This window comes from Sapajus apella, unplaced genomic scaffold (genome assembly GCF_009761245.1).
Source record: "Sapajus apella isolate SASKATOON/1434 unplaced genomic scaffold, GSC_monkey_1.0 scaffold78, whole genome shotgun sequence".
In the NCBI taxonomy this organism is placed as follows: domain Eukaryota; kingdom Metazoa; phylum Chordata; class Mammalia; order Primates; family Cebidae; genus Sapajus; species Sapajus apella.
Window position 1 is genome coordinate 2,487,224 of NW_022437018.1, and position 24,965 is coordinate 2,512,188.

Consider the following 24,965-nt stretch of genomic DNA (forward strand, 5'->3'; position numbering starts at 1 on the left):
ACACACACACACACACACACACACACACACACACACACACACACACATACGTCACAGCCAAGGGATTCAGATTCCATGGGTCTGAGATGGGACATTTCGATCACGCAGCTCAAACCGATCTCCTTTGGCTGCACATTAAGTTCTCCTTCACCAAAGGAGAAAGCCACTGAAGTAGGTTATTGTGAAATACAGTTGTATGTGATAATGTGATAAGAAGACCTGGGGAGCTAGCTGTGGAATGGACAAGAAAGGAGTGATGTGAGAGGTACTCTGAAGGTATACTGACAGGCTTCTAATATCACATACAAGATCAGGATCTCATGGCCAGATTTTAAATTCTTGGCTTTCATAATTACCTCCTCCGACTCTTTTTTTCTATGCCCTGTTTTTTTTTTTTCTTTTTTCTTATACATATGGGGTCTTGCTCTGCTGCCCAGGCTGTATTCAAGCTCTTGGGCTCAAGCAATCCACAGCTTCTGGCTTATGCAACCTTCTTTCTTCTTCTCTTCTCATCTTTTCTCCTCTTTTCTCTTCTCCTCTCCTCTTTCTTTCTCTCTCTCTCCCCCCCTCCCTCTGCCCTTCTCTCCCTCCCTCCTTCTTTTTTGAGATAAGGTCTCACTCTCATGCCCAGGCCGGAGTACAGTGGCACTATCATGGCTTTGCTGTAGCCTTGACCTCCCCAGGCTCAGGTGATCCTCCCATCTCAGCCTTCCAAATAGTGGGGACTTTAGGTACACACCACCACACCTGGCTAATTTTTGTATTTTTTGTAGACATGAGTTTCACCATGTTGCCCAGGCTGGTCTCAAACTCCTGGGCTCAAGTGATCTGCCTGTCTCAGCCTCCCAAAGTGCTGGTGGGAGCCATAGTGCCCAGCCTTATGCCCCCTCCTTTTAAAGGCAAACTTGTACAGCCAGAAAATAAAGATGAGAGGCTTTGCTTGATAGCACTGAGAGGTAATTTTTGGTGGACAAAGTAACAAGAGTTTGAAAATTATTCTCCATCAGAAAGAGGATTTGAACTTTTCAAAATCTAAAGTGTGCCTATTTAAAAGAAGATAACTTCCAACAAAAAATAAGTCTAATGACTTGAAAGGGCCATTCTTCTGTGTTTAAGGCTTTGGCGTGGGACACACAGCTGTGGCTCTGCCCAAGCACATGAGAGGGATTTTTTTTTTCCTACTAGACTAGAGCTGAATCACTGGGACATGGCCATCCAATTGTGACCACTCACAGTTGCCAGATATTTTAGAGTAAGATATTGTGCACTGATATTTTTATAGATATCATGCACAGTGATCTAATTTCCCACCAATTTCAAAAGAATGCAACCAATTACACAAACGAAAACAACTGTGACATTCATACTCTAATCTGCCACCGGTCAGTAAAAACCTTGGATCATTAAGAGATTGGCATTTCTCTTTTTAAGAGATTGGTCTATGTCAGCAAATGCATTCTTTTCAAATATGTGTTTTGGGTGTGGAGATCTTAAACAAAGGGGAATTTTATGTTTTCTTTCATGGTAAAAGCTTAAAAAAAAACTTGAACCCTTTTAGTTAGGAAAAACCTGATTATTAAGCTTTGATTCTTTTTTTCTACTTGATTGCTATCTAGTTATTGGAAATAGACCAGCATTTCTCATCCTTAAATTAACCAGAAGAGGGGCAGAGAGGGGTGGTTACTTAACCAATTAAAAAATGCTTCTAAATTTCTAAAGGCAATCTATATTTGCAATCCTCACTATCAAAACCAACCGAAGTAAAAGGGGTTGCCTCCACAGATGCCCTCTGGTTGCTACAAGGCTGCCTTTGCATGGATTTTGCTTGTAAGTAACCTCAGTTCATCCCTGAAAATGAGGTCACTGTCCCCTAACGCATGTGAGGCATGGTTAGCATCTTTACACTGGGACCTGTGCCAGAAAGGCCCCTGCTGGTGCACATATCAAAAACACTGGGGTATCTGCGCACAGTGGCCACTCTCATGCTGAAAGGCAAAACAACATTCCCATCTTTATCTCTAAATAGAGGGGAATGGGAACCAGTTAAAAAAAATACAGTGCTGGCAGGATTTTGTTTTTGCAAAGGCAGTGTTTTCAAGAGATTTACCTTGCCATATGCTGATAAAACATGCCCTCAACCAGTCTGTCTACTATGATCTGGGTTACATCAAAAGGAGGATCCAGAATTCCGGCCCTGGGGGATATTTTTTCTCACCCAGAATCCAGACCCCTAAAAATCCTCTTGGAGACTGATTAGCAATGAAAATAAATACAGAGAAGAAAAACAATTTTCCCATGGGGGAAAAACACATGTCAGGTGCTGGTGGTAGATCGGTGGGTATTTACAATATTCCTCAACATAAACTTGATTATGTTGAGCTGCAAAACAGGATTTGTATTTGTCTCAAATTTTCTGATAATATAAAAAATGATCTTAAAGAGCCAGTTTCACTCGTCTCTCAGAGAATATAAAACCATAGGTGTCAGGAGAGGAGAACTTGTGTCTTAATTAGGTCAATATAGTAACATTTTGGCTTGATTTGTACCAGGCTGTGGCCAACTATTTTGACTTCAAACTATTTTGACTCAAAACTTTAATTTTCCTTACACTCTGGAAGTTGCAAGGTATCTTACTGTGCTGCAGACACAAAGTCACTATGCTGTGTTAGGCAGAATGCTATAAACGATGTAAGGAACTGAAAGGATGATTTCACTAGATAACAAGCAAGATCCCCCCTGCCCTAAAAGCTCCATGGTATTCTGCAATGTGCAAACACTTCCACTGCTAATGGTTAAGTGTTTAATTTTCCAAATGAGCAAAGATGGAGCAGTGTTAATAAAAGTTCTATTGTGGCCAAGTACCCAACCCAAGATGTGAAAAGAGGTATAGCCCTTTATCCAAGATGATTTTCTTTTTTCTTTCCTTTTTTTTTTTTTTTTTTTTTTTTGAGACAGAGTCTCACTCTGTTGCCCAGACTGGACTGCAGTGGCACCATCTTGGCTCACTGCAACCTCTGCCTCCCGGGTTCAAGCGATTCTCCTGCCTCAGCCTCCCGAGTAGCTGCAACTACAGGTGTGTGCCAACATGCCCGACTAATTTTCTGTATCTTTAGAAGATACAGGATTTCACCGTATTAGCCAGGATGGTCTCAACCTCCTGATCTCATGATCTATCAGCCTCAGCCTCCCAAAGTGCTGGGATACAAGCGTGAGCCACTGCACCCAGTCTCCTCTTTCTTACTTTTCTTTTCTTCTTTTTTTTCCAGACAGTCTTTATCACTCAGGCTGGAGTTCAGTGGCATGATCTCAGCTCACTGCATCCTCCACCTCCCAGGCTCAAACAATACCCCACCTCAGTCTCTCTAGTAGCTGGGTCTACAGGCATACCACCATGCCTGGCTAATTTTTGTATTTTTCGGTAGAGACAGAATTTTGCCATGTTGCCCAGACTGTTCTCGACTTTCTGGGCCCAAGGAATCCACTCATCTTGGTCTCCTAAGTGTTGGGATTACAAGTGTGAGCCACCATGCTCAGCTCAAGATATTTTTCAAATTTAAAATTAAAATGAATTATTCAACTTTATTCCACTAGGAAATTTTAGGATAGTGAGTTTGTCTTTACTTGGGTGAAGCTATACAACAGGAACAGACAGGTCAACCTTAAAATTAATAAAATATTTAGCTTTGGTTACTCTGAAATCTAAAGATTCAAATAAATAAGCTACAGATGGAGAAACCATTTCTGAAAAGTATGTTTTACACATATATTCATTACCAGACGTGTTTGAAACCTCTGCTGTGTTTGAACCTGTTGCTGGTTAGCTCTCAAGACAAAGAAACACAAGAGAAATAGTAATATATTGCTTTGGGAAAGAAAAAAACCCAAGTCTATCCATTGCATTCTCAGGGCTAAGCAATTCAGAACATACAGCAGCAGCCCTGGATAATTTTTTTCTTTCTTAATACACACCAATAGAATGTTAATATAAGGAAGATTAGACCAGGTGAAGTGGCTCACATCTGTAATCCCAACACTTTGGGAGGCAGACAGAGTGGGTGGATCATGAGGTCAAGAGATCGAGACCATCCTGGCCAGCATCGTGAAACCTCATCTCTACTAAAAATATAAAAATTAGCTGGGCGTGGTAGCACACACGTGTAATCCCAGCTACTCGAGAGGCTGAGGCAGGAGAATCGCTTGAACCCAGGAGGCGGAGGTTGCAGTGAGCCGAGATCACACCACTGCACTCCAGCCTGGCGGCAGAGTGAGACTCTATCTCAAGCAAACAAACAGGCAAAAAACATATATAGAAGATTTAGTCCTTTGGAAAAGTATAATCATGTTTATTTCACAAATTATTTTCCCCATTGAGTTAAAATAAGATAGTAGTCAAAAGTTGAATAAAATAGCAGTTAAGGTTGGTTTGTAATCTATAAATGTTCTGGATGACAACCTTCCCAAATCATAGGACCTAGAGTATTTTTCATTTGTTTGGCAGAAGGCGCATGCTGAACAACAACAACAACAAAAAACATAGAGCCCCTGGGGTCCTAAACTTTCTGTCGGTCACCCCCTCCTCTCTCTTTGCTTGGCTTCATCTAGTTCAACCGTCTCAATTATTTCCCACATGAACATGTCTGTTAAGAAATTCTTTTTTGCTTTTCTGTGAGCCAAGCTGCCTAGGAAATCCTTGATGCAAAATCTGTTCTTCCTTGTTCACCAGAGAAAGTGGCTGCTTTAAACATCCCTCTGCTGGAGGGATCCAGGGGCATAAATCTCATCGCGCCGTCGTTTATCATCCTGTGATAGCATTAGTCGTTTACGTACATGCCCTCGACTCACCTCAACATTTACTAAATAAACTCATGGTTCATAGCCGTGAACTAGTAAACTGGTAAGCAAAGATTCAATACAGCAATGATTAACTCTCAGTCTTCATAAACAACTTGCTTTGTATTGAACAAAATAATATGTATAATTCTGTTCTATACATCTTATATTTTGAGGTAGGCAGAGATCACGGTATCATCTCTATCATATAGATAGACAACTGAAGCAAAGAGAGGTGTGATTTGCTTAACTAGTTAGAGAAAGTGCTAAAAATAGAATCTGGGTTCCCTGGCTTTAATATTCTTCCTACTACCTAACAATACAAGAACAAGAATGAATTAGACCCGAAGGCTAAAAATCACCAGCAACTTTGTCTCCTAAACGCAAAATGAAACGAGATAGTATAATGCAGTTAAAATCTGGAGTCCATGGAGATCCTTGTTTATAAAACAAATTCCAAATTTTTGCACAGCTTGGCTGCACAATAACCACAACAACCACGAACTGCTGAGTCCCTTAGAGATGTACCTCATAATACCAAGACATTGGTGTGTTCCACTCAGGAAATACACAGCAGTAACTTCTGGCATTAAACATGGTAGATTATATAAAACACATTAACTGTTTGGGATTTTTCCATTTATTTGGTAATGTTATGAATCAGAACAAGGATTTAAGGGCTTCATGCTTAAGGATCCTTATTTTGTAGGAGGTATTGGCATGAGTCCTAAAATATTTAATCCAGGCAAATATTCACATTTTATATATAGCAACTGAAAACAGTGATAAGCTAAAATTGGTCTCGGTAGCAGAGAGAAGAGAAAGTATTTATTTGAGTAGATGAACATTTTCTCAACAGTGTTTTTTGTTTTTTTTTTTTGAGACCAAGAAACAAATAGCTTAATTTTTAGTGTGGATAGGCTTCATACTGCAAACATAACCATTTTTTGCCATGTATAAATATACTCAATGTGGTGCGAATCAGCTAGGAAATTATAATACAGTGGACTTCAGCTTCCTGGTCAGATCATTACAGACCCGAGGTTTAAATGCCCAGAGGAATTGAAGGGTGAGGCCAGGGCACCAGAGGGAGAAGAGGCGTTAGCTAGTGAGTTCTTGAATTTATCATCCTAAAATGTTGTGCACCAGCTGGTGCAGCTGGATCCTTGCTAGGACTGGTGGTAAATGAAACTGTCTGCCTTTTTTGGGAGCTAGGGGACTTGCAGGGAGGATGGCTTAATGCTGAGTTTTTAAAAAACAAATACACCCAAATGCTATTGTTCTTTTCACTGAAAATTTTTCATTTTTACTTAAGTCTGTAATCAACAGAAGGATTTTAGGAGGCCTTGCTGAAAATATAGCTATATAAGTTCTTATTTGAATGTATAAAAAATATTTTTTAAAAAAAGGTTAGCTCACTAGAGAAGTCAGATAGACAGATAGACTGATTTGGGATCTTAAACAACCTGTAAGTGATATTTATACTTTTCCTTGACTAGATTTGGAATTGGAAGACTTAAGCAGCTTTACATTAAATACAACAAAAGGACAAATAAAGAAAGAGCACATACATTAGACATACAAGAGATTTTTCTAGAAGTGCAAGGGAAACACGTAGTAAAGAAAATAAGGAAGATGTTATTTTTTATGATGCAAATGAAACAAGTAAGAGTGGGCTTTATCCCAAAGTTAAAGCAACCATTGGAATATTTAGTTATAATATGGAAGGTGACTTTCAGTTATGTTACAGTCTAAGAGCTGAAATGTACAAGGGTTACTAGGAGCAAAGACTCCTATTTAAGGAGCTGTGTGATATGTGTTTTTTAAGTGTTTGCAGATAGATCTAAACTTTTTATTGGCAAGTCAATATAGTTTAGTGATTTCAGAGTTCAGACTCTGGACCCAGGATACCTAAGTTCACAACCTGGCTCTGCAATTCACAAAGGATGTGACACTGGCCAAGATACTTAAACATACTGTAGTCAAGTTACCTCATCTGTAAAATGAGATTAGCAGTAAAATTTAACTCAGAGGGCTGTTGACATTAAAGGAGATAGTACATGCCAAGCAGTTAGAAATGGTCTGGCATACAGTTGGTCCATAATTAACGTTATCCTTTATTTATTATCACTTTAAAATTATTTTGAGTTAATATTCCAGTTTGTTTGGCTACAATTATAACCATGAGAGTCAAATGAACATAGCTGGCCATACAGGGACTGAACCCATGAACTTGACCTTATTTGCCTGGTGCTTTCAGCAAGTAAAGGAAACAAACAAAGCAGACAACACTCGTATTGTGATCTGTCTACAGCAGTGATTCTCAAACTTATTACTCAAGATACCTTTATGCTGCTAAATATTACTCAGGAGCCCCAAAGAGCTTTTGATTATGAGGATTATAGCTATTGATATTTACCACATTAGAAAATAAAGCTAAGAATTGAAAATGTAATCAATTTATTTAAAAAAATGGCAAACTTTTTACATACTAACTTAAAATACACATCTTATGAAACATAACTGTATTTTCCAAAATACACACTCAAAAAAGGTGAGATGACTGGTATGGTTTTATGCGTCTGCAAATCTCTTTAATGTATGTATTGTTTTGGTTGAGGTACGTGAGGGATACCAGTCTTCAGGGTATTCTAGAAGGGTCTCAGGGACACCCAGGAGTTCTTGACTGACCTCATGATACTAAGGCCTAACGCCTCTGAAGAGAATACTTTAAGCAAAAGGCATGATTGAGCAGGAATACGAAGTCTAAATAAATATACTGTTGCTATTTTTGCAAAGAACAGATCAGGATCACTCTAATCAGTACCCATTCATTGCTTTTCTGCTACCTTGCTTTAGTTCTCCTAGATAGTCTTTCCAAGTGGTTCTGTACACACACTTCAAATACTTGGACACTACTACGCTTCCCCAGTGGATGACACTGTCCATAGGATGTCCACTTAAGGTCCTTGGATATGACATGTGAGAAATAAGCAACAAATTGCACTGCAAGTGATGCTGCCAGAAAGAGCATGAGAATTCCTTAAGGACAACTTGTCATTATTGCACAAACACAACTACAGATACAAATCCTCTATTCTAAGAAACTTCTAGATGGTAAATGACAGCTAGTTTTGGTCACTAAAATGGAAAGTTAACTACAGCATGTTCCTTTAAAAATATTTCAATATTTTAAAATAGTCTCTTGTACGACTAAGCGGTGAATAGAAGGCCACAATTATGAGAGGCTGTACCCGTCAAAGATGATTAAACAAATATTTATTGAATGTCTATTATGTTCCAGGATTTGGGGATCAAATAATGAGCAAGACCCAGTCTGGGTTTAAAAGTCTACAGTAGGGCCAGGTGCAGTGGCTCACGCCTGTAATCCCAGCACTTTGGAGGCTGAGATGAGAGACTCACTTGAGCCTAGAAGTCTGAGATCAGCTTGGGCAACATAGTGGGGCCCTGTCTCTTCAAAAAATACTTTAAAAATTAGCTGGGTGTGGTGGTGTGCACCTACAATCCCAGTTATTCAGGAGGCTGAGGTGGGAGGATTGCTTGAACCTGGGAGGTCAAGGCTGCAGTGAGCTGTGATTGTGCCACTGCACTCCAGTCTGGGCAATGGAGTGAGACCGTGTCTCAAAGGAAAAAAAAAAAAGGCTGCAGTATTCAAAATATAACTTATCTTACAGATGCAAGCATTTCAAAATATGACAAAAATCACTGAATTACAGAAGTATGTAAATTTACAATGTATCAAAATGATATTGAAAATAATCAAATAATCATTCAAGCCTAAGTGAAATATATCTAGATTTTGCAGAGCAATTTTCAAACTGGTTGCCATGACTCACTGTCACTTGCCTGAAGAAAAAAATGGCATTCACTACCCAACATTATTCTCTGGAAATGTTTGCTATCATGAATATTTACAAAGATATTTTTACAAAAATCTTACTTACAAAAATAAAAAGAGACTCCTAAAATGAAATAATTAAATTCCTTACAGGTTCTTATGCTTAACAAGTAATTATTAGTAACTATTAATATTTCCCTAAAATACACTAAAATTTCTGTAATATAATCTAATTATATATTTATCAGTAGTCTAATTAGAAGACACAGTTAAATTTTTATTACTAGGTTTTGCAATATATTCTTAGGACCACGATAAAACACTTAAAAAATAAACATTTGCTTTAGGATAGAGTTGGCAGACATATATTTACTTTGTGACTAAAAATGTCTTAACATTAAAAAGAGAATGACTGTTCAAAGACGCCACATTATATTGTAAATTCTCTTTGGTCTTAAAGATAAACTTAATTATCATCCAAATTTATAACTGACCTGAGGTAGCATCCTTATATTGTCACACAGAACATATTTAGTTGGTAAATATTATACTTATTATATAACTAAAAGTTTCCATTTCAAAACAAATGCTATAATAGTCTCAGCAACAAAAAGACAAGTTTTGTGATTCCTTTTCTTTTTTGATTATGACTATACAAAATATCCTACTTGCCCCCAATTTTCTTAAGTGAAAATCAACAATAAAATGAGGGTTTCCTTCAAGAGTTAAATATGTATTTATTAGTGGATCAATCACTGAAAAATATATATAATAGGAAACAACTGAGTTTGAAAATTTTCTATTTGGCATTATAGCGTAACTTTATAGGATTTAAAATTAATGCACATTAGTTGCTATTGGAGGATCTTCTTATTAGCTACCTCTAAAATGCACATGAAAATTGGATTACATTTGGGCTTTGTTCAATATTAGAGTCTAGTTTTGTTTTTTTTTTTTTTTCATGAGCATTATTGAAGAGTTAAACTTTAAGGTTAACTCTTCATCAGTCATTTATGTCAAAACTAGTTCCAGTTCTTCCATATAGAAAATCTCTAAATACTGTAAAAACCCCAAGCCAAACAGAAGCAGCAGAAGGTATTAATGCTCATTCATGAAAATGCAATTATCTACTATACCCTCTTTGCAAGGATCTTATCCATAGTTCGGCTCATGCAGATAAAGTGTTCAGTCTTCCACTCAAGTCAGAGATGAAGGCAGAAGAGGAATAATTCTTACTCATTTTCCAGCAAAACCCAGTACAGCAATAGTATGCTACACTATTGTGATGGAACTTCTATATGATTTGTATCGGGTCAGTACCCTTCCAGAGTTACTGCTTAGGGCATGATAATTTCAAATTCAGTCTGTCATTTTATTACATGTTTTTCAAACAGCATGCCCACCAAAACAGAAAACACTGCACATATGGGCTGAGATCAGATGCTTTCATCATTTAGTTGATATATTCTGACAGGAGGCAGAAACAAGCTGGTCTACTTTTATTTGGGCTTTTCTTTTGGACCTCAGACTTCTTAAACTTATTAATTAAAAAAAGGCCAGAACTCTTCAGGTACATTCTTTAAGACTTGTTACAGCAAGACTTATTGCTCAAACCCTTCCCAGCAATGAGTATTTCTCAAAGCTGTGTATGTAATTTAGGATTATGCACACGTAAAGTTTTCACAACTGATGGAACAGAATAGACATCAAAATTTAACAGTACAGTTTAAAAGTTTTGGCTGGGTAAGTTGATTATTTTTAGAGTGATAAAACATGATTTTTAGGAATCACTTGCCAATATGCTTACACTACTAGTAAATTACAATTGGCATTGATGTCTGGAATTCATGAACAATCTTATAGCTTTACTATGAATCTCAAAATTTACCCTAAAAATTCTTTCTCTGAGACACACAGAATATTTACAAAATCTCACTCAGATTGAAACTTCATAATTGTACATCTGCAATATTGCCACATTCCATAAAGGTCACGAAAAGTTAATCTTTTTTGCAAAAATTATTCTGTCTTGAAGAGTACAAAGATGAGAACTGAATCCATTTAAAATAAAGATAAAAATTGTAAGAGAGTTTTCCAAATTGCCTTTTGTAACACTGTGAAATGACAGCTGTTTCTTAAAACATTAGCATGCCTGTCCACCTGATGTTAAAACAAGCAACAATGTCCTGATTTTTATGATGTCTCGTTCCAGTCATTATGACCATTTCACTAAATGTTTAAACAGAATATTCAGGGATTTAAGTTGTTCTCAGAATTGGATACGCTGATGTTAACTGTGTAACATCACACAGTTAGATGAAAGGATACAGGTAGAAATGAGATTAAATGAAAATTTTCAACTATACCATGATCTACATAGTATTAGGTAAATCCCTCAGAAACAACTTCAAAACTTCACAAACATAAAGCAAATATTTACCCCCTTTATCTACATAGTATCCTTTAAGGGGGGAGATGGCTTACTATACCAATTCTTTAAAATTATTAAACAAGATGACTTATTTGTATCTATGTGCAATTATATTAAGATAGAAATAAAATTACATTTTCCAACTCCTAATTATATCCTTCATCTACCATTTATGAGTTTCAAAAATGAATTTTATTCAATTCTATGTTTTCTCCCCCAACTGTAAAATTCCATATTGCTCCTTGTAATTAATACATCAGAAAAAGCTGAATTTTCAAGCTCTCAGATTTCTCTTGAGAAAAGTGCAACCATTTAAACAGTTTTACACTCTTGGATTTATCAGGCCCTTCCTGCACTTTTAATCACCCGTCTTTTTGTATTTTATTATGCATCCTCCTAAGGCAGGCCTCAGCTGAACTCACTCCAAATTACATCACAGGCAAAACATACCTAGAGTCCGGGTCGGAACAAAACAGAAAGGACAGTCCATTGTCCTACACATATTGAACTCAAGTGATCCATGGTGCAAACAGGTCAATTTTCTTCCCACCCAGCAACAAACATTTTTTAAAAGGCACAACAATTCAGGGCAAAACAAAACGTCTATAAGGAAGGCACATTTCATTTAGAAGCTGCAAATGCTTACTTGTTCTGGGAAGCTCTCTCCCTCTTCCACTGCCATTCTCTGTGGTCAAGTAGGAAACCTGATAACTCAATTAGTTAACACTTTGGACAGAGCATCACATCTAAAAATATCTGCCTTCGGAAATGTAAAGGTTTTCCCCACCTCCTAGGAAGGAGGTAGGAGCTGGTCAGAAGCAACTAACTAGAGTATTTAAATGGGGGGTGGGCGGGGCAGACAAGAGTACAGAATCTGCCTGGGCCCTTACAAACATCGCAGTGCCGCCCAGAATTCCCCACGACTTACCATATTGGCTCCGTGTATTTAGTCATGGTATGTGGAATACCGAGAATAGCAGGGCAATCAGCTGGGGATTGTACCCTGGCTTTTTGGCTGCTTGGAATCACTCATGAGACCAGCTTTTGTTATTCTGCTTATCAGCACTTTCCTCTGTAGGCACGCCACTCCGACATTCCTTCTGAAGACAATACCACCCTTTTCTCCTCCGTCTTTCTGGAATCCAGTCAGGCTTGACTTTTACGATTGGGCTTTTTAAACTGTTAATTCCCCTCCCTATATTAGCTTTTCTAATGAATATATGTCTGTGTATACATGTACCTCTACAGTGATATACACACTCACACACACACACACACACACACACACACACACACATACACATACACGTTCTGAGAGAATACTTTACTGCCAAGGAGAGTTACTTTACTAAACCAATTTCCTTTTATCAAAGGGCAAACGCAGCTGATGATCATCTTTATAAAAATACAGCACTACAACAAACTCATGTGTGTAACCAGGAGGAGAGGAAAAAACCCAAACAACTCATTGATAATTTTTTTTTGAGACAGAGTATCACTCTGTCACCGAGGGTGGAGTGCAATGGCAGGCTCTCTGCTCACTGCAACCTCCACCTCCCTGGTTCAGGTGATTCTCCAGCCTTAGCCTCCCGAGTAGCTGGGACTACAAGTTCCTACCACCACACCCAGCTAATTTTTGTAATTTTAGTAAGGACGAGGTTTCACCATGTTGGCCAGGCTGGTCTCAAACTTCTGAGCTCAAATGGTCTGCCCTCCTTGGTCTCCCAAACTGCTGAGATTACAGGCATGAGCCACCGCACCGGGTCCAGATTAATATTTTTTACTTAGCTTTTTTCAACTAATAAAATCTTGCTTTTCAAATATGCAAAACTTCAGGCAACTTTTTACTGTTTTCACACAAGAATCACAGCCCTAAAGAACCCATCATTGTAACAACCTGCATTTATATTTTATTTAGAACTGTTCTAATCAATACTTCTCTTAAACCTTTAAGGCTTGAAGGAACATGACCATGGTAGACTCAATTAAACTTCAGGAGGACCAGTGTGTAAGTCTATTCATTAAACGCACAATTTATACAGAGCCTTCGAAGTGCCAGACATTTTTCTAGGCACTGGGGTACAGTGTGGGGTGGGGGGGAACAAGGAAGAAAATTGAGAAAATCCCTATTTTTGTGACACTTATACACACGAGCAGGTGTGGGCAGACAGAAAATAAACCATAAAAATAACAAATAACTTGTTGAATACATTCCAAGCAATAAATTCTATGGAGATAAATAGAGCAGGGAAGGGGGAATCCTAAGTGTGTGTTTAGGAAGTGGGTATAGGAAGTGGGTATAGGTATTTTAATTCTTTTTCTTAAAAAAAAAAAAAAAAAAAAGAAGGAAGTGGGTATATAGGCTTTAATATTGACAATAATGTCATAATAATATAGACGGGGAGGATTTTATACTAAATGTTATGTTGGACCATATGAAATTGCCATTTTTATAGGTTAAAGCCAGGTGAATACAGCAATTTTATATGAGTCGACATAATGATCTATTTATACAGCTATTTATTATTACATTATATCAGTTATTATAGTATTAACATTTATCAAACATGCAAGACACTACATTTATTTCTTTACATATATTATTTTAGTTCTCATAGCTATGTTGTAAAGCAATTTCTCTGTTTGTGAGATGGAACCTAGAGTATAGAGAGATCAAGAACTTGGCAATGTTAGCAGCTACTAAGTAGGCAGTATTTATATCTAATTCTACATGATTCTAAAGATAAGGCCACATGCTAGCAGCAAATAGTAAACATATGTCTTCTTGATTCCCATAGTTTTTAAAAAGAAATTTGAATTAGCAAAATCATTTTGAGCAAGAGGAACAAAGCTAGAGTGATCAGATTACCTGGTTTAAAAATATATTTCAAAGCTACAGTAATCAAAATGGTCTGGTATTGGCCAAAAAAACCCAGACAATTTAGAACAATGGGGCAGAACAGAAGGCCCAGAAACAAACCTGTGTGTCTAGTCAATTGATCTTTGGCAAGGGTTCGAAGAACACACAATGGGGAAAGGAGAGTCTCCTCAATAAATGGTGCTGGGAAAACTGGATGTCCACATGCAGAAAAATGAAATAGGATTTTATGTCACACCATGTAAAAAAATGAACTCAAAATGGATTACAGGTTTAAATGTAAGACCCAAAACCACATAACTATAGAAGAAAATACAAGGGAAAAGTTCTCTTACCATTGATCTGGGCAATGATTTTTTGCATTTGATATCAAAAGCTCAGGCCACAAAAGCGAAAATTAATAAATGAGACTACATCAAACTAAAAAGCCTCTTTATAATAAAGAAAACAATAAGTGAAATGAACCAGCAACTTATGGAATGGAAAAATATTTGTGAACCATGCATGTAATAAAAGGTTAATATCCAAAAAATATAATAAACTTATACCGCTCAGAATCAAGAAATCAAATAACCCAAGTTTTAAAATGGGCAAAGAACCTGAATAGACATTTTTCAAAAGTTGACTTCAGGAAGGCCAGTGTATAAGTCTGGCCTTACAAAATATCAGCAGGTATATGAAATGGTGGTTGACATCACTAATTATCAGGGAAATGCAAATCAAAACCACAATGAGCTTTGACCTCATACCACTCAGAATGGTTATTATTAAAAAGACAACAGAGAGTAAGTGTTGGTGAGGAAGCAGAGAAAAGAGAATGCTGGTACACTGTTGATGGGAATGTAAATTAGTACAGCAATTAAAGAAAACAGTAAAAATTAAAAACAGAACTACCTTATGATTCAGCACCTTACTACTGGGTATACTGCCCAGGAAATAAAATCAGTATCTCAAAGAGATATTTGCACTCCTGTGTTTGGTGCAGCATTATTGATAATAGTCAAAATACAGGAAAAAAAACTAAATTGTCTGTTGACTAATGAATAAATAAAATGTGGCATATATACACAGTTAAACATTATTTAATCATAAAGAGAGATAAATCCTGCCATTTGTGACCACATCTATGAACATGGAAGACATTATGCTAAGTGAAATTAGCCAGACATACAAAGACAAACATTGCATGACCCATTTATATGAGAAACTGAAAAAAGTCAAGCCTATAGAAACAGAGAGTAGAAGGGATAGGAGTAGAAAGGAAAATGGGAAGATGTTGGTCAAGGGGTACAAACTTTGAGTTATGAAAATGAATTAGTTCTGGAGAGTTAATACACAGTAATGTGAATATAATCATGCTTTATTATATACTTGAAATTTCCTGAAAGAGATCTTAATTATTCATACCACACACACACACACACACACACACACAGCAAAAAAATAACTATAAAAGGTATTAGATATTAATTAGCTTGACTGTGATGATTATTTTACAATGTATACGTACATCAAAACATTGGCCAGGTGTGGTGGCTCACGCCTGTAATCCCAGCACTTTGGGAGGTTGAGGTGAGGTAGGTGGATCACCTGAGGCCAGGAGTTCAAGACCAGCCTGGCCAATGTGGCAAAATTCTCTGTACCAGAAATATAAAAGTTAGCTGGGCATGGTGGTGCACACCTATAATCCCAGCTACTCAGGAGGGTGAGGCAGAAGAATCATTTGAACTCCAGAGGTGGAGGTTGCAGTGAGCTGAGATTGTGCCATTTCACTCCAGCCTGGGTGACAGAGCAAGGCTCTGTCTCAAAAAAAAAAAAAAAAACAAAAAAAGTGGAGTTATATACCTTAAATATGTACATTTTTTATTTGTAAATTATACCTTAATAAAGATGGAAAAAATATTGAAATTAGTTGCCACCGTTTGAAAATTGAGAGACTGTGTATCAAAATCTATGGTTCCATTTACAGGTTGTTCATTATTCCCTGCCCCTCTCCTCTTTCCCGCCCCCTGCTTCATTCATTCATGTATACAATCACCATGCACAGGACAGGCACTTAGTATGTGCTGCAAACTGTGCTCTGGCAGGGAAGCCTGGAAAACCATCACCTACTTGCTCTGTGCCTGTTTCTCATCTGACACACAGTGAGGTGGAGCCAGTCCTCTCTGGAATATAGCAAATCTGATCTGGCTGCGGTGGACACAGTGGGTAGGGGAGATAGTCAGAAAGGGAAGAAATGCCATGAGTTGATGCTCTGGAGAAGGTGAGGCTGGCTTAAAAAGTCTTCACTACCCCTATGCCTGGCTTTACCCAATTGAGATAGAACTCTTCCATAAACTTCCAGGACACACCCCAAGCTCAGCTCACTTCCCAGAAGCTGTGGATTTTGTTCCAATGACATTTGCTGCAGTTTTTGATCTGTCCTTTATGTCTGTGTGGAGAACCTTTGCTTTATCAAAATGCTGGAGGCCAGGAGGCCAGGCCTGGGGACCTGTCCCTCAGATCTTGTAGGCAGTCCTTAGCCCCATCAACAAAAACCAGAAAATAAGACATCTGGCTCTAGGCAGGACATTCACATGCTCCTATCCACCGATACCTCCCCTAGGAACTTGCTTGGGAGTTTAATCATGCTTACCGGCAAGACATTATTCCTCACATTTAATTTAGATCTCTGCTATCCATTTCTTAATCTCTGTTTTTAGTGAGAAGAGTCAGCAGTTGGTTATCATCTTTTCAAACACTCCGTGCTATTACTGAATTATTTCCCTCCCCACAGTCTTCCCCACTCCAGGATAAATAATCCCAAATCATTCAACCTTTCTGTAGAGCTCTTCAGAGAAAAGCACTCTACAATTACACTAAACAAGAAGAATAATAATTCCCATAATTGTGTCTTTGAACCCACCCCCTGGCCAGGACATTTTGCTTCTCAAACTATTGTCACTCATCTTAAAGACACTGTAGCAGCAAAAGGAGATGGAGGCAGAACTGAAATCCCCAAAGGGTAAGCCCAGGCAGATGGGGAGGCCAGTGGAGCCTGAGCCGGGAGTCTGGTGGATGGACTGAAAGTGCTGTGTTCACAGTGGGATATGGTGCTAACATTTTCCATCTCATTTGATGAGAACAATATGCCCTGCCTCAAGGAAAGCCAGTATGTAGAAATACATTTTTTTTTCACAGAAAATAAACAGAATAAATCACATAATCTCAGAGCTCATTTAATTAAAACCCATCCTTTTTTTATTATTTCAATGGTTTTTGGAGTAAAGGTGGTTTTCGGTTACATTGACAACTTATTTAGCGGTGGCTTCTGAGACTTTGGTGCACCTGTCACCCTTAGTATTCACTGTACCCAATTTGTAGTCTTTGCTCTCTCATTTCCTTCTCAACCGTCCCCGCTGAGTCCCCAAAGTCCATTATATCACTCTTATGCCTTTGTGTCCATCATAGCTTAGCTCCTACTTATAAGTGAGAACATTTGATATTTGGTTTTCCATTCTTGAGTTACTCCACTTACAATAATGGCCTCTACCTTCATCCAAGTTGCTGTAAAGACCTTATTTCATTTTTTTTTAGAGCTGAATAGTATTCCATGGTACATACATATATGTGTGTGTGTGTGTGTGTGTGTGTGTGTGTGTGTGTGTGTGTAAAATAACATTTTCTTTATCTACTTGTTGGCCAATGAGCATTGAGTTTGGTTCCATATCTTTGCAATTGCAAATTGTGCTGATTTAAACACGTGTGTGCATGTCTTTTTCACATCATGACTTTTTTTTCCTTTGGGTAGGTACCCAGTAGTGGGATTGTTGGATTAAATGATAGTTCTACGTTTAGTTCTTTAAGGAATCTCCATACTGTTTTTCATAGTGGTTGTATTAATTCACATTCCCACCAGGAGTGTAAAAGTGTTGAACCTCATCGTTTTAAAGGTGAGGAAACAAAAACCCATAGTGATTCCACGATGGCACATTGTGAGTTGATATTGCTGTGTCTAGAATTCTTAACTGGATTCCTTGGACAAGCATAAAGATTTAGGGTATTTATGGGTGATCCTTCTGCCCTGGCCTCCCGAGTAGAAGGTATGAGCTACAACACCCGTTTAATTTTTAAATTTTTTTGTAGAGACAGGGTCTATATCACCTAAGCTGGTCTCAAACTTCTGGCCTTAAGCGATCCACCCACCTCAGGCTCCCAAAACCTGGGATTATAGGCATGAGATACCATGCTCTGCCCAGCTTTACATTTTTAAAAGGTTGAAAAAAATCAAAAGAAGAAAAATATTCTAACGTGAAAATCATATGCCATTCAAATTTCAGCATTCACAAATAAAGTTCTATTGGAACACAGTGATGGTCGTTTATTTACAAATTGTCTACAGCTGCTACCACACTACAATGACAGAGTTAGTAGCTGTCAGAGACCGTATGGACCACAGAAACTAAAATATTACTTAACCTTTCAGTGAAAGTTTTCTGACCACTGATCTAGAGCCAGGGGTTTGGCAGCTGTGTCGTTATGATGCAGTTGTAATTTTTGTTTTTTTTAGACTATGTCTTGTACCGTGGCCCAGTAGCTGGGATTACAGGTGCCCACCACCACATCCAGCTCATTTTTTTTTTTTTTTTAATTTTTAGCAGAGACAGGGTTTCACTATGTTGGCCAGGCTGGTCTCAAACTCCTGACCTCGTGATCCACCGATCTTGGCCTCCCAAAGTGCTGGGATTACAGGCATGAGCCTCCATGCCTAGCCAATTTTTGTTATTATTTTATAGAGACAGAGTCCCAGTCTGGCACCCAGCCCAGAGCACAGTGGCATGATCACAGCTCATCACAGCCTCATCATCCAGGGCTCAAGCAATTCTCTCACCTCAGCCACCCAAGTAGCTGGGAATACAGGTATGTGCCACTACGCTTGGCTATTTTTTATTTTTTTATTTTTAGTAGAGATGAGGTCTTGCTAAGTTGCCCACGCTGGTCTTGAACTCTTGAGCTTAAACAATCTTCCTGCCTTGGCTCTCAAAGTGCTGGGATTACAGGCGTAAGCCTCTATGCTTGGTACTCTTAAATGAAAGGTTGTGAACTCCCATAAACCTAGAATGCTGTGCGATCCTGAGATTGAAAAATGGTAGAAACCCCACACACCCCCAGAAGAGTCCACTCGCCCATTAGCTTCATATGACCAAAAACGCTACTATCTTTTCATGTAACAATTTAAAGCAATAATATCCTCTCTAGCCTCTCGTTGTGTGTCACACATGAAATGCTAAGCCCCAGGGCTTGGATTCTATAAAATTTTCTCTGTTCAATATTCAGCAAAAATATGAAATTCTTTTTAAAAAAGAAAATGTGACAATAGTATTTATATCACTGATGTGACTCCTGGAAACTTGTAGTAACAAAATGTGCCCTTTTTCTTGTTTTCTCCCTTCTTTCAAACTGAGGCCATGACGCAGACGTTATTCAAAGGAACACATGGAAAAAGCAGCTCATTCAGCTTGTAAGAGGGCAAATGATCTAATCTACAAGGGAGCTTTTAAGCAGCCAAGTAATCTAGATTGGCTGTATTCAATATTTCCTATGATCTTCATTTGAACATATTCTACTTTCTTTTATCAGCTGAGATAACAGATAAGATAAAGGATAAAAGAAAAGTTTAGAGACCCGGGTTTGACAGGAGACCATTGACTTTGGAGGGAATCTTTTTCGTTGTTGTTTTTGTTGTGTTTTGTGTTTTAAGATGGAGTCTCTCTCTGTTGCCCAGGCTGGAGTGCCACGGTGCAATCTCGGCTCACTGCAACCTCTGCCTCCCAGGTTTGAGCGATTCTCCTGTTTCAGCTGTCCGAGTAGCTGAGACTATAGGTGTATACCACCATGCCTGGCTAATTTTTGTGTTTTTAGTAGAAACAGGGTTTCACCACGTTGGCAAGGCTGGTTTCAAACTCCTGACCTCAGGTGAGCCGCCTGGCTCGGCCTCTGAAAGTGCTGGGATTACAGGCACGAGCCACTGTGCCTGGCCAGAATCTGGTTTTGGATGTCTGTTGTGGGGACCATGAAGTCAGGAACTCAACAGGCTGGGGGAGGGGAGGAGGGAAAGAGGTTAGAGAGGCTGTTTCCATCTGCATTTTCTCTCCCATCCTTCAGGTCCTCAGCCCCTACCATCCAAAACCCAGTGAATATGTCTGGGCAGGGGCACGGGACAGTTATCTTGGAGGTTGCTTTTACTAATATGACTGATTCTAAGGTGGGAGTGACCACTTCACTAAACCCCCAGGATGCCTGGTTTATCCCTAATAGAAAGCAGTCATAAATCTCCTGGCACTGAATGCCTGGGGGAACTTTCACGTTGGGTGCTGTTTTTCCCACTGAGTTCATAGCTTCCTACTCACATTCATAATACCTCTCCTGCCTGAGCTCCACTGTCACATTCCTTCAAAATCTTGTAATCCAGGAGAAACAGAATAGTTGAACTCACGCATCTCACCACCCTCCCCTTCCTTAACTTTTGCAAATGGTCCAGGATGCAAATGAGGCCATAGAAATAAGAAAAGATACTAAAGAACAAATTATGTGTAATGATAGTCTTTAGTACTTCATATATGTGTTCTTGATACCTGTACACTTTACAGATAACAACATATAAATGGTGCTGTCCCTTAATGATGAAAACATGCTGATTTTTTTTTTTTTTTTTTCGAGACAGAGTCTCGCTGTGTCACCAGGCGCCAGGCTAGAGTGCAGTTGTGCAATCTCTGCTCACTGCAACCTCCACCTCCCAGGTTCAAGCATTTCTCCTGCCTCAGCCTCCCAAAAAGCTGGGACTACAGGCACATGCCACCATGCCCAGCTAATTTTTGTATTTTAGTGGAGATGGGGTTTCACTATGTTGGCCAGGATGGTCTCGATCTCTTGACCTTATGACCCACCCGCCTCGGCCTCCCAAATTGCTGGGATTACAGGTGTAAGCCACCATGCCCGGCCCTTAGCATGCTGATTTTTATAAGACCAAATCACATTAGGAAAGCCACGATATTTCTGGATGATCAAAGCTGTGTTCAGTGTAGCTCAAAGAAACACAATGATGAGCTATTTCTTCATTATTTCATATGCTCTTGAATATATAAATGTGAAGCATGCAAAGCTCAGAATTGATTGTGAAATGATTACTTTTTTCCCCTTCTCTGAGGAGCTCCATTGAATGATAACATGCTTAGCTAGATGAAATTGACTATGCTTCTGCTATCATGCATAATCAGGGCTTGGAGAATTTTGAAAATGTAATGAACTCTGCGGGGTTTGATTAGCCGAAGAGTAAGACCTTTAAAGTTGATGAGCTTACAGTCGTGCATTTGACAGTGACGCATTGCTCCAGGAGGGTGTTCTGAAAATCTGACACCAACACACATCTCTTGAGATGAATAAGAAGGTTGGAATAACTTGCAATAGGTAGCTTTGTCTGCAGTTTGAAAATTAACATACTCTGTTTAAAATACTTGTAAGTAAAGAAAAAACAATTGTAGAAATATACCAATCCCTTTAAAAATTCTCTATTTAAAGCCTTAGGAAAAAAAAAAGAAACATAGGAATAAGTTAGGCCTGCAAAATCAGTCGTCTCAGAATCAAGCATTTAGCAGTTTTATAATTGGCATTTTATCAAACAGAAATCAGTGAAATCAATTTCTTTTCTTTCTTTCTTTTTTTTTTTTTTTTGAGACAGGATCTCTGCTGCCCAGGCTAGAGGACAGTTGCATGATCATAGTTTACTGTAACCTCAAACTCCTGGACTCAAGTAATCTTCCTGCCTTGGCTTCCCAAATAGCTAGGACTAGTTATGTGCACTATACCCGGCTAATTTTTAATTTTTTTTTTGTAGGGACGGGGTCTATCTATGTTGCCCAGGTTGGTCTCAAACTCCTGACCTCAAGAGATCCTCCTGCCTTGGCCTCCCAGGGTGCTGGGAATACAGGTTTGAACCACTGTGCCATACCCCAGTTTTTAAAAAGTCATTTCATGAGCAAAACAGATACACACATGCACACACACCCTAGTTTCCAGGAATCTTCAATAATTATTCAATTCTAATTGCAATGCTTTTATTCCAAGTTTTATTTATAGATGACAGATCTTCATTCACAAATAAAAGGAACAAACTAAGATCCCATTTCCAGACACTGCTTTTGTAATAAACAAATACGCACATGCATTTATTATAGGAGATATGTTAAATTTGGATAATTCACTAAAGAAAACTAGTTTTCTTCTATGAATGAAAAGCGCTATTATTCCAGAAAAATATTCTTTGGACAAAATTATGCATGACTTGAAACATGAGAAAAAAGAGTAAATAATAGTTTAATGCAAGGAACTAAAAACGCATGTATTAACAAAAGTTTAGGAGACAGGAAGAGGACAAATTAATAAATCAATCTGATGGTACATTAAGCAGAAAATCTACATTTAGGAGCCCTGATGTCTATGCCAGACAGACCTGTAATCAGTTCTAACATAAGTAACTCTCATTGGCTAAAATGTGTAGAAATAATATAATTATTGAAGTTACCTCCTCCTTTCTACTGAAAGAATTTTTTTCCCAGAAATTCAAAAAGGGGGTAGAACTAAATATCTTCATTCATCACTCCTCTCTGCAATGTCCTTTTCTTCAATTCTAGAAATCAAAAGGTCAAGTGGAGCAAGTCACATGACAGTCCATTACTCTGCAGAAAGGACTGGTGTGTGTCATGTGTTTCGTTTTAAGGGAGAGAACACTTAATGACTCCAGCCTGCATTCCAGCCACCTTTAATCTCTTTCAGGCAAAGGATGAAGGGGGATTGGGGAGGAGTAGTCAGTTATCAGAGATGGGAAAAAGCAAAAAACTTCTCTCATTAAAATGCCAGACTTAGTGAAGAAAAACCATCTTCTGGTGTTGGTTGCTCAATTACAAAGACTTGTGGAAGTGTCCCTCTGCCTGCTTCTTTATTACCTAAACCATATTAGAGGGCTGTTGGCTACTGGCTCAAAATAACATGCAATGAAATAGCACATGGATGAATGAAGAAGCAAGGAATGAAACTGTCCTCAGATGGGCACTGCCGAAATAGCCATCAAGAAAGGGCTGTTGAAACCTCATAGGCTGTTAGATGTAGCCCACCCCTTCTGAATATTCCTAAATCGAACCACTGAAATGTAACCCTATTTGGCTATACTAAATGATTAGTGAGTTCCTCACATTCAGTCAATTAATTAAATAGTAACTAAGTAATTGGGTGTGCAGAAGCCAAAAAAAAAAAAAAAAAAGAATAGTCCTAGTTCCTTCTAGGAAATTTTACTCCAGTTGGGGGAGTGGTGGAAGAAAACTTCCTTGTTTTCTTTTTATTCCTGACCAAATTCTCTGGTCTGGTCTCACCTGTTACCTCTCCCCTCTGCCTCTAATTTATGCTCCAGACACACTGCTTTATTATATATTCTTCGAAAAGGCAATTGTATTCCTCCCTCAGGGACTTTGAACTTGCAGTTCCCTTCACCTGGAATGCTGTCTTCCTCTAAATCCTTCAAGGCTGCTTCCTTCTTATCAATAGGTCACAGAATATATATTGCCTCCTGAGAGGGGCCTTTCCTGGCCACTCAATCTAAAGTAGGTCTGAAATAACTACCACATCACCCTTATTTTCCAGGTAATACCATTTGATCAATTTCTCACTTATTACTGGTTCATAGTTTGTTTCTTCCTTGCCTCCAGTCCTGTGGAACTTGAGTTTTTAAAAGCAGGGCTTTTGTCTATCTTGTGAACAGCACCAGGAACATAGTAGCTGCTCAACTAATATTTAAATGAATGTGAGCAAGGAGAGTTCAGAGTTTGTGGGCAGGAATAAAAAAGAATAGATTTGAGCTGGCTTTTGAGAGTAGTTAAAATTGCTGAAGAAAGATAAACATATCCTAGGCTGAGGGAAGAAGTCAAGCAAAATGAGTTCTCAAAGATTTCTCCTTGGGAGCAGCTTCAGGGAAGGAGGAGAAGAAAACTAATTACTGAGCCCTTGTTCTGAGCCCAGTTCTGGGCTAGGTTCCCAAATGTCAGAGCTAGAAATAATAAATCTCCTTATCCACATAAAGAGGTCTGAAGGATGGTGCCTGGCACAGGGCTTGGCACAAAGGAAGCTCTCAATAAACGTTTGTGGAATGTTAGAAATCTAATTAATTGCCAATATTTACAAATAGATTTTATGAGTTCAGATTTTTGCCTCTTCTTTCAAAAATCAGATGTTTTAAGCAAAACTACACCTTCATTTCCATATAGCAATAACTGGGCCACAGCTGTAACCTAGAGCTGGGCATTTTCTCTACAGTTTGTTCTAGTTCTCCCCAGCCTTGTCGTGGTAGACATGGACTTTGCAGCTCTATGATTGACAGCCATCAAGAGGCCAAACTGAAGACACCTGGGACCTCTCTAGTGTGCAAAATAAGATGGGGCTCTTGCTGGGAAGGCCAGTCCTAGTAGCTATGTTTAAACTTTAGGGACAGGCGTCCTCTTCACTTTTGCTCCTTTTTCACAGAGTATAACACCTGAGATATGTCCGCAGAACTGACCAGAACAGAACTGCACACGTCTAGTCTGGAAATGGCGCTTACTCCCAGGGCCCTGGGGATAACATGAGCTGCAACTTTGTTATGGTCAACGCCACTGTGGAAGAGATATCCTCAAGAGAGTTTGGAGATTCAGTCAGTTACAGGAAGCCAGTAACTTCTGAGTGATATATGAGTCACAGGAGAATAAGCAAATTTATGAGATCCATGTGAATGTAATATTGTAAAATATAATTGGCATAGAAAAAAAGAGCCTCACTTGACTCAGGTAGATAACATTTTGTGCAGAGAGTAAGGAAAAAGTGCTGACTTCATGATGTCATTGGTTTGTCTTTCATGAGGGAAAGGATGAGCTGGACCACATAGATCCTCTGATGTCCACGGCTTA

The 24,965-nt window shown here is 38.6% G+C and overlaps 1 protein-coding gene across 15 annotated transcripts in view; it reads right to left on the bottom strand.

Annotated features, from left to right (window-relative positions):
- Positions 1 to 24,965, bottom strand: part of ANK3 (ankyrin 3) — a 677,335-nt gene that overhangs the window by 250,220 nt on the left and 402,150 nt on the right. The window contains exon 1 of one of the 15 annotated variants that reach the window (XM_032252636.1): positions 11,767 to 12,005. The exons of the other annotated variants lie outside the window; for them this stretch is intronic. Within the exon in view, the coding sequence (XP_032108527.1) occupies positions 11,767 to 11,802 (36 nt within the window). The 5' untranslated portion in view covers positions 11,803 to 12,005. Of the gene's footprint in view, positions 1 to 11,766; positions 12,006 to 24,965 lie in introns of those variants that run through there. 15 annotated transcript variants of the gene reach the window in all.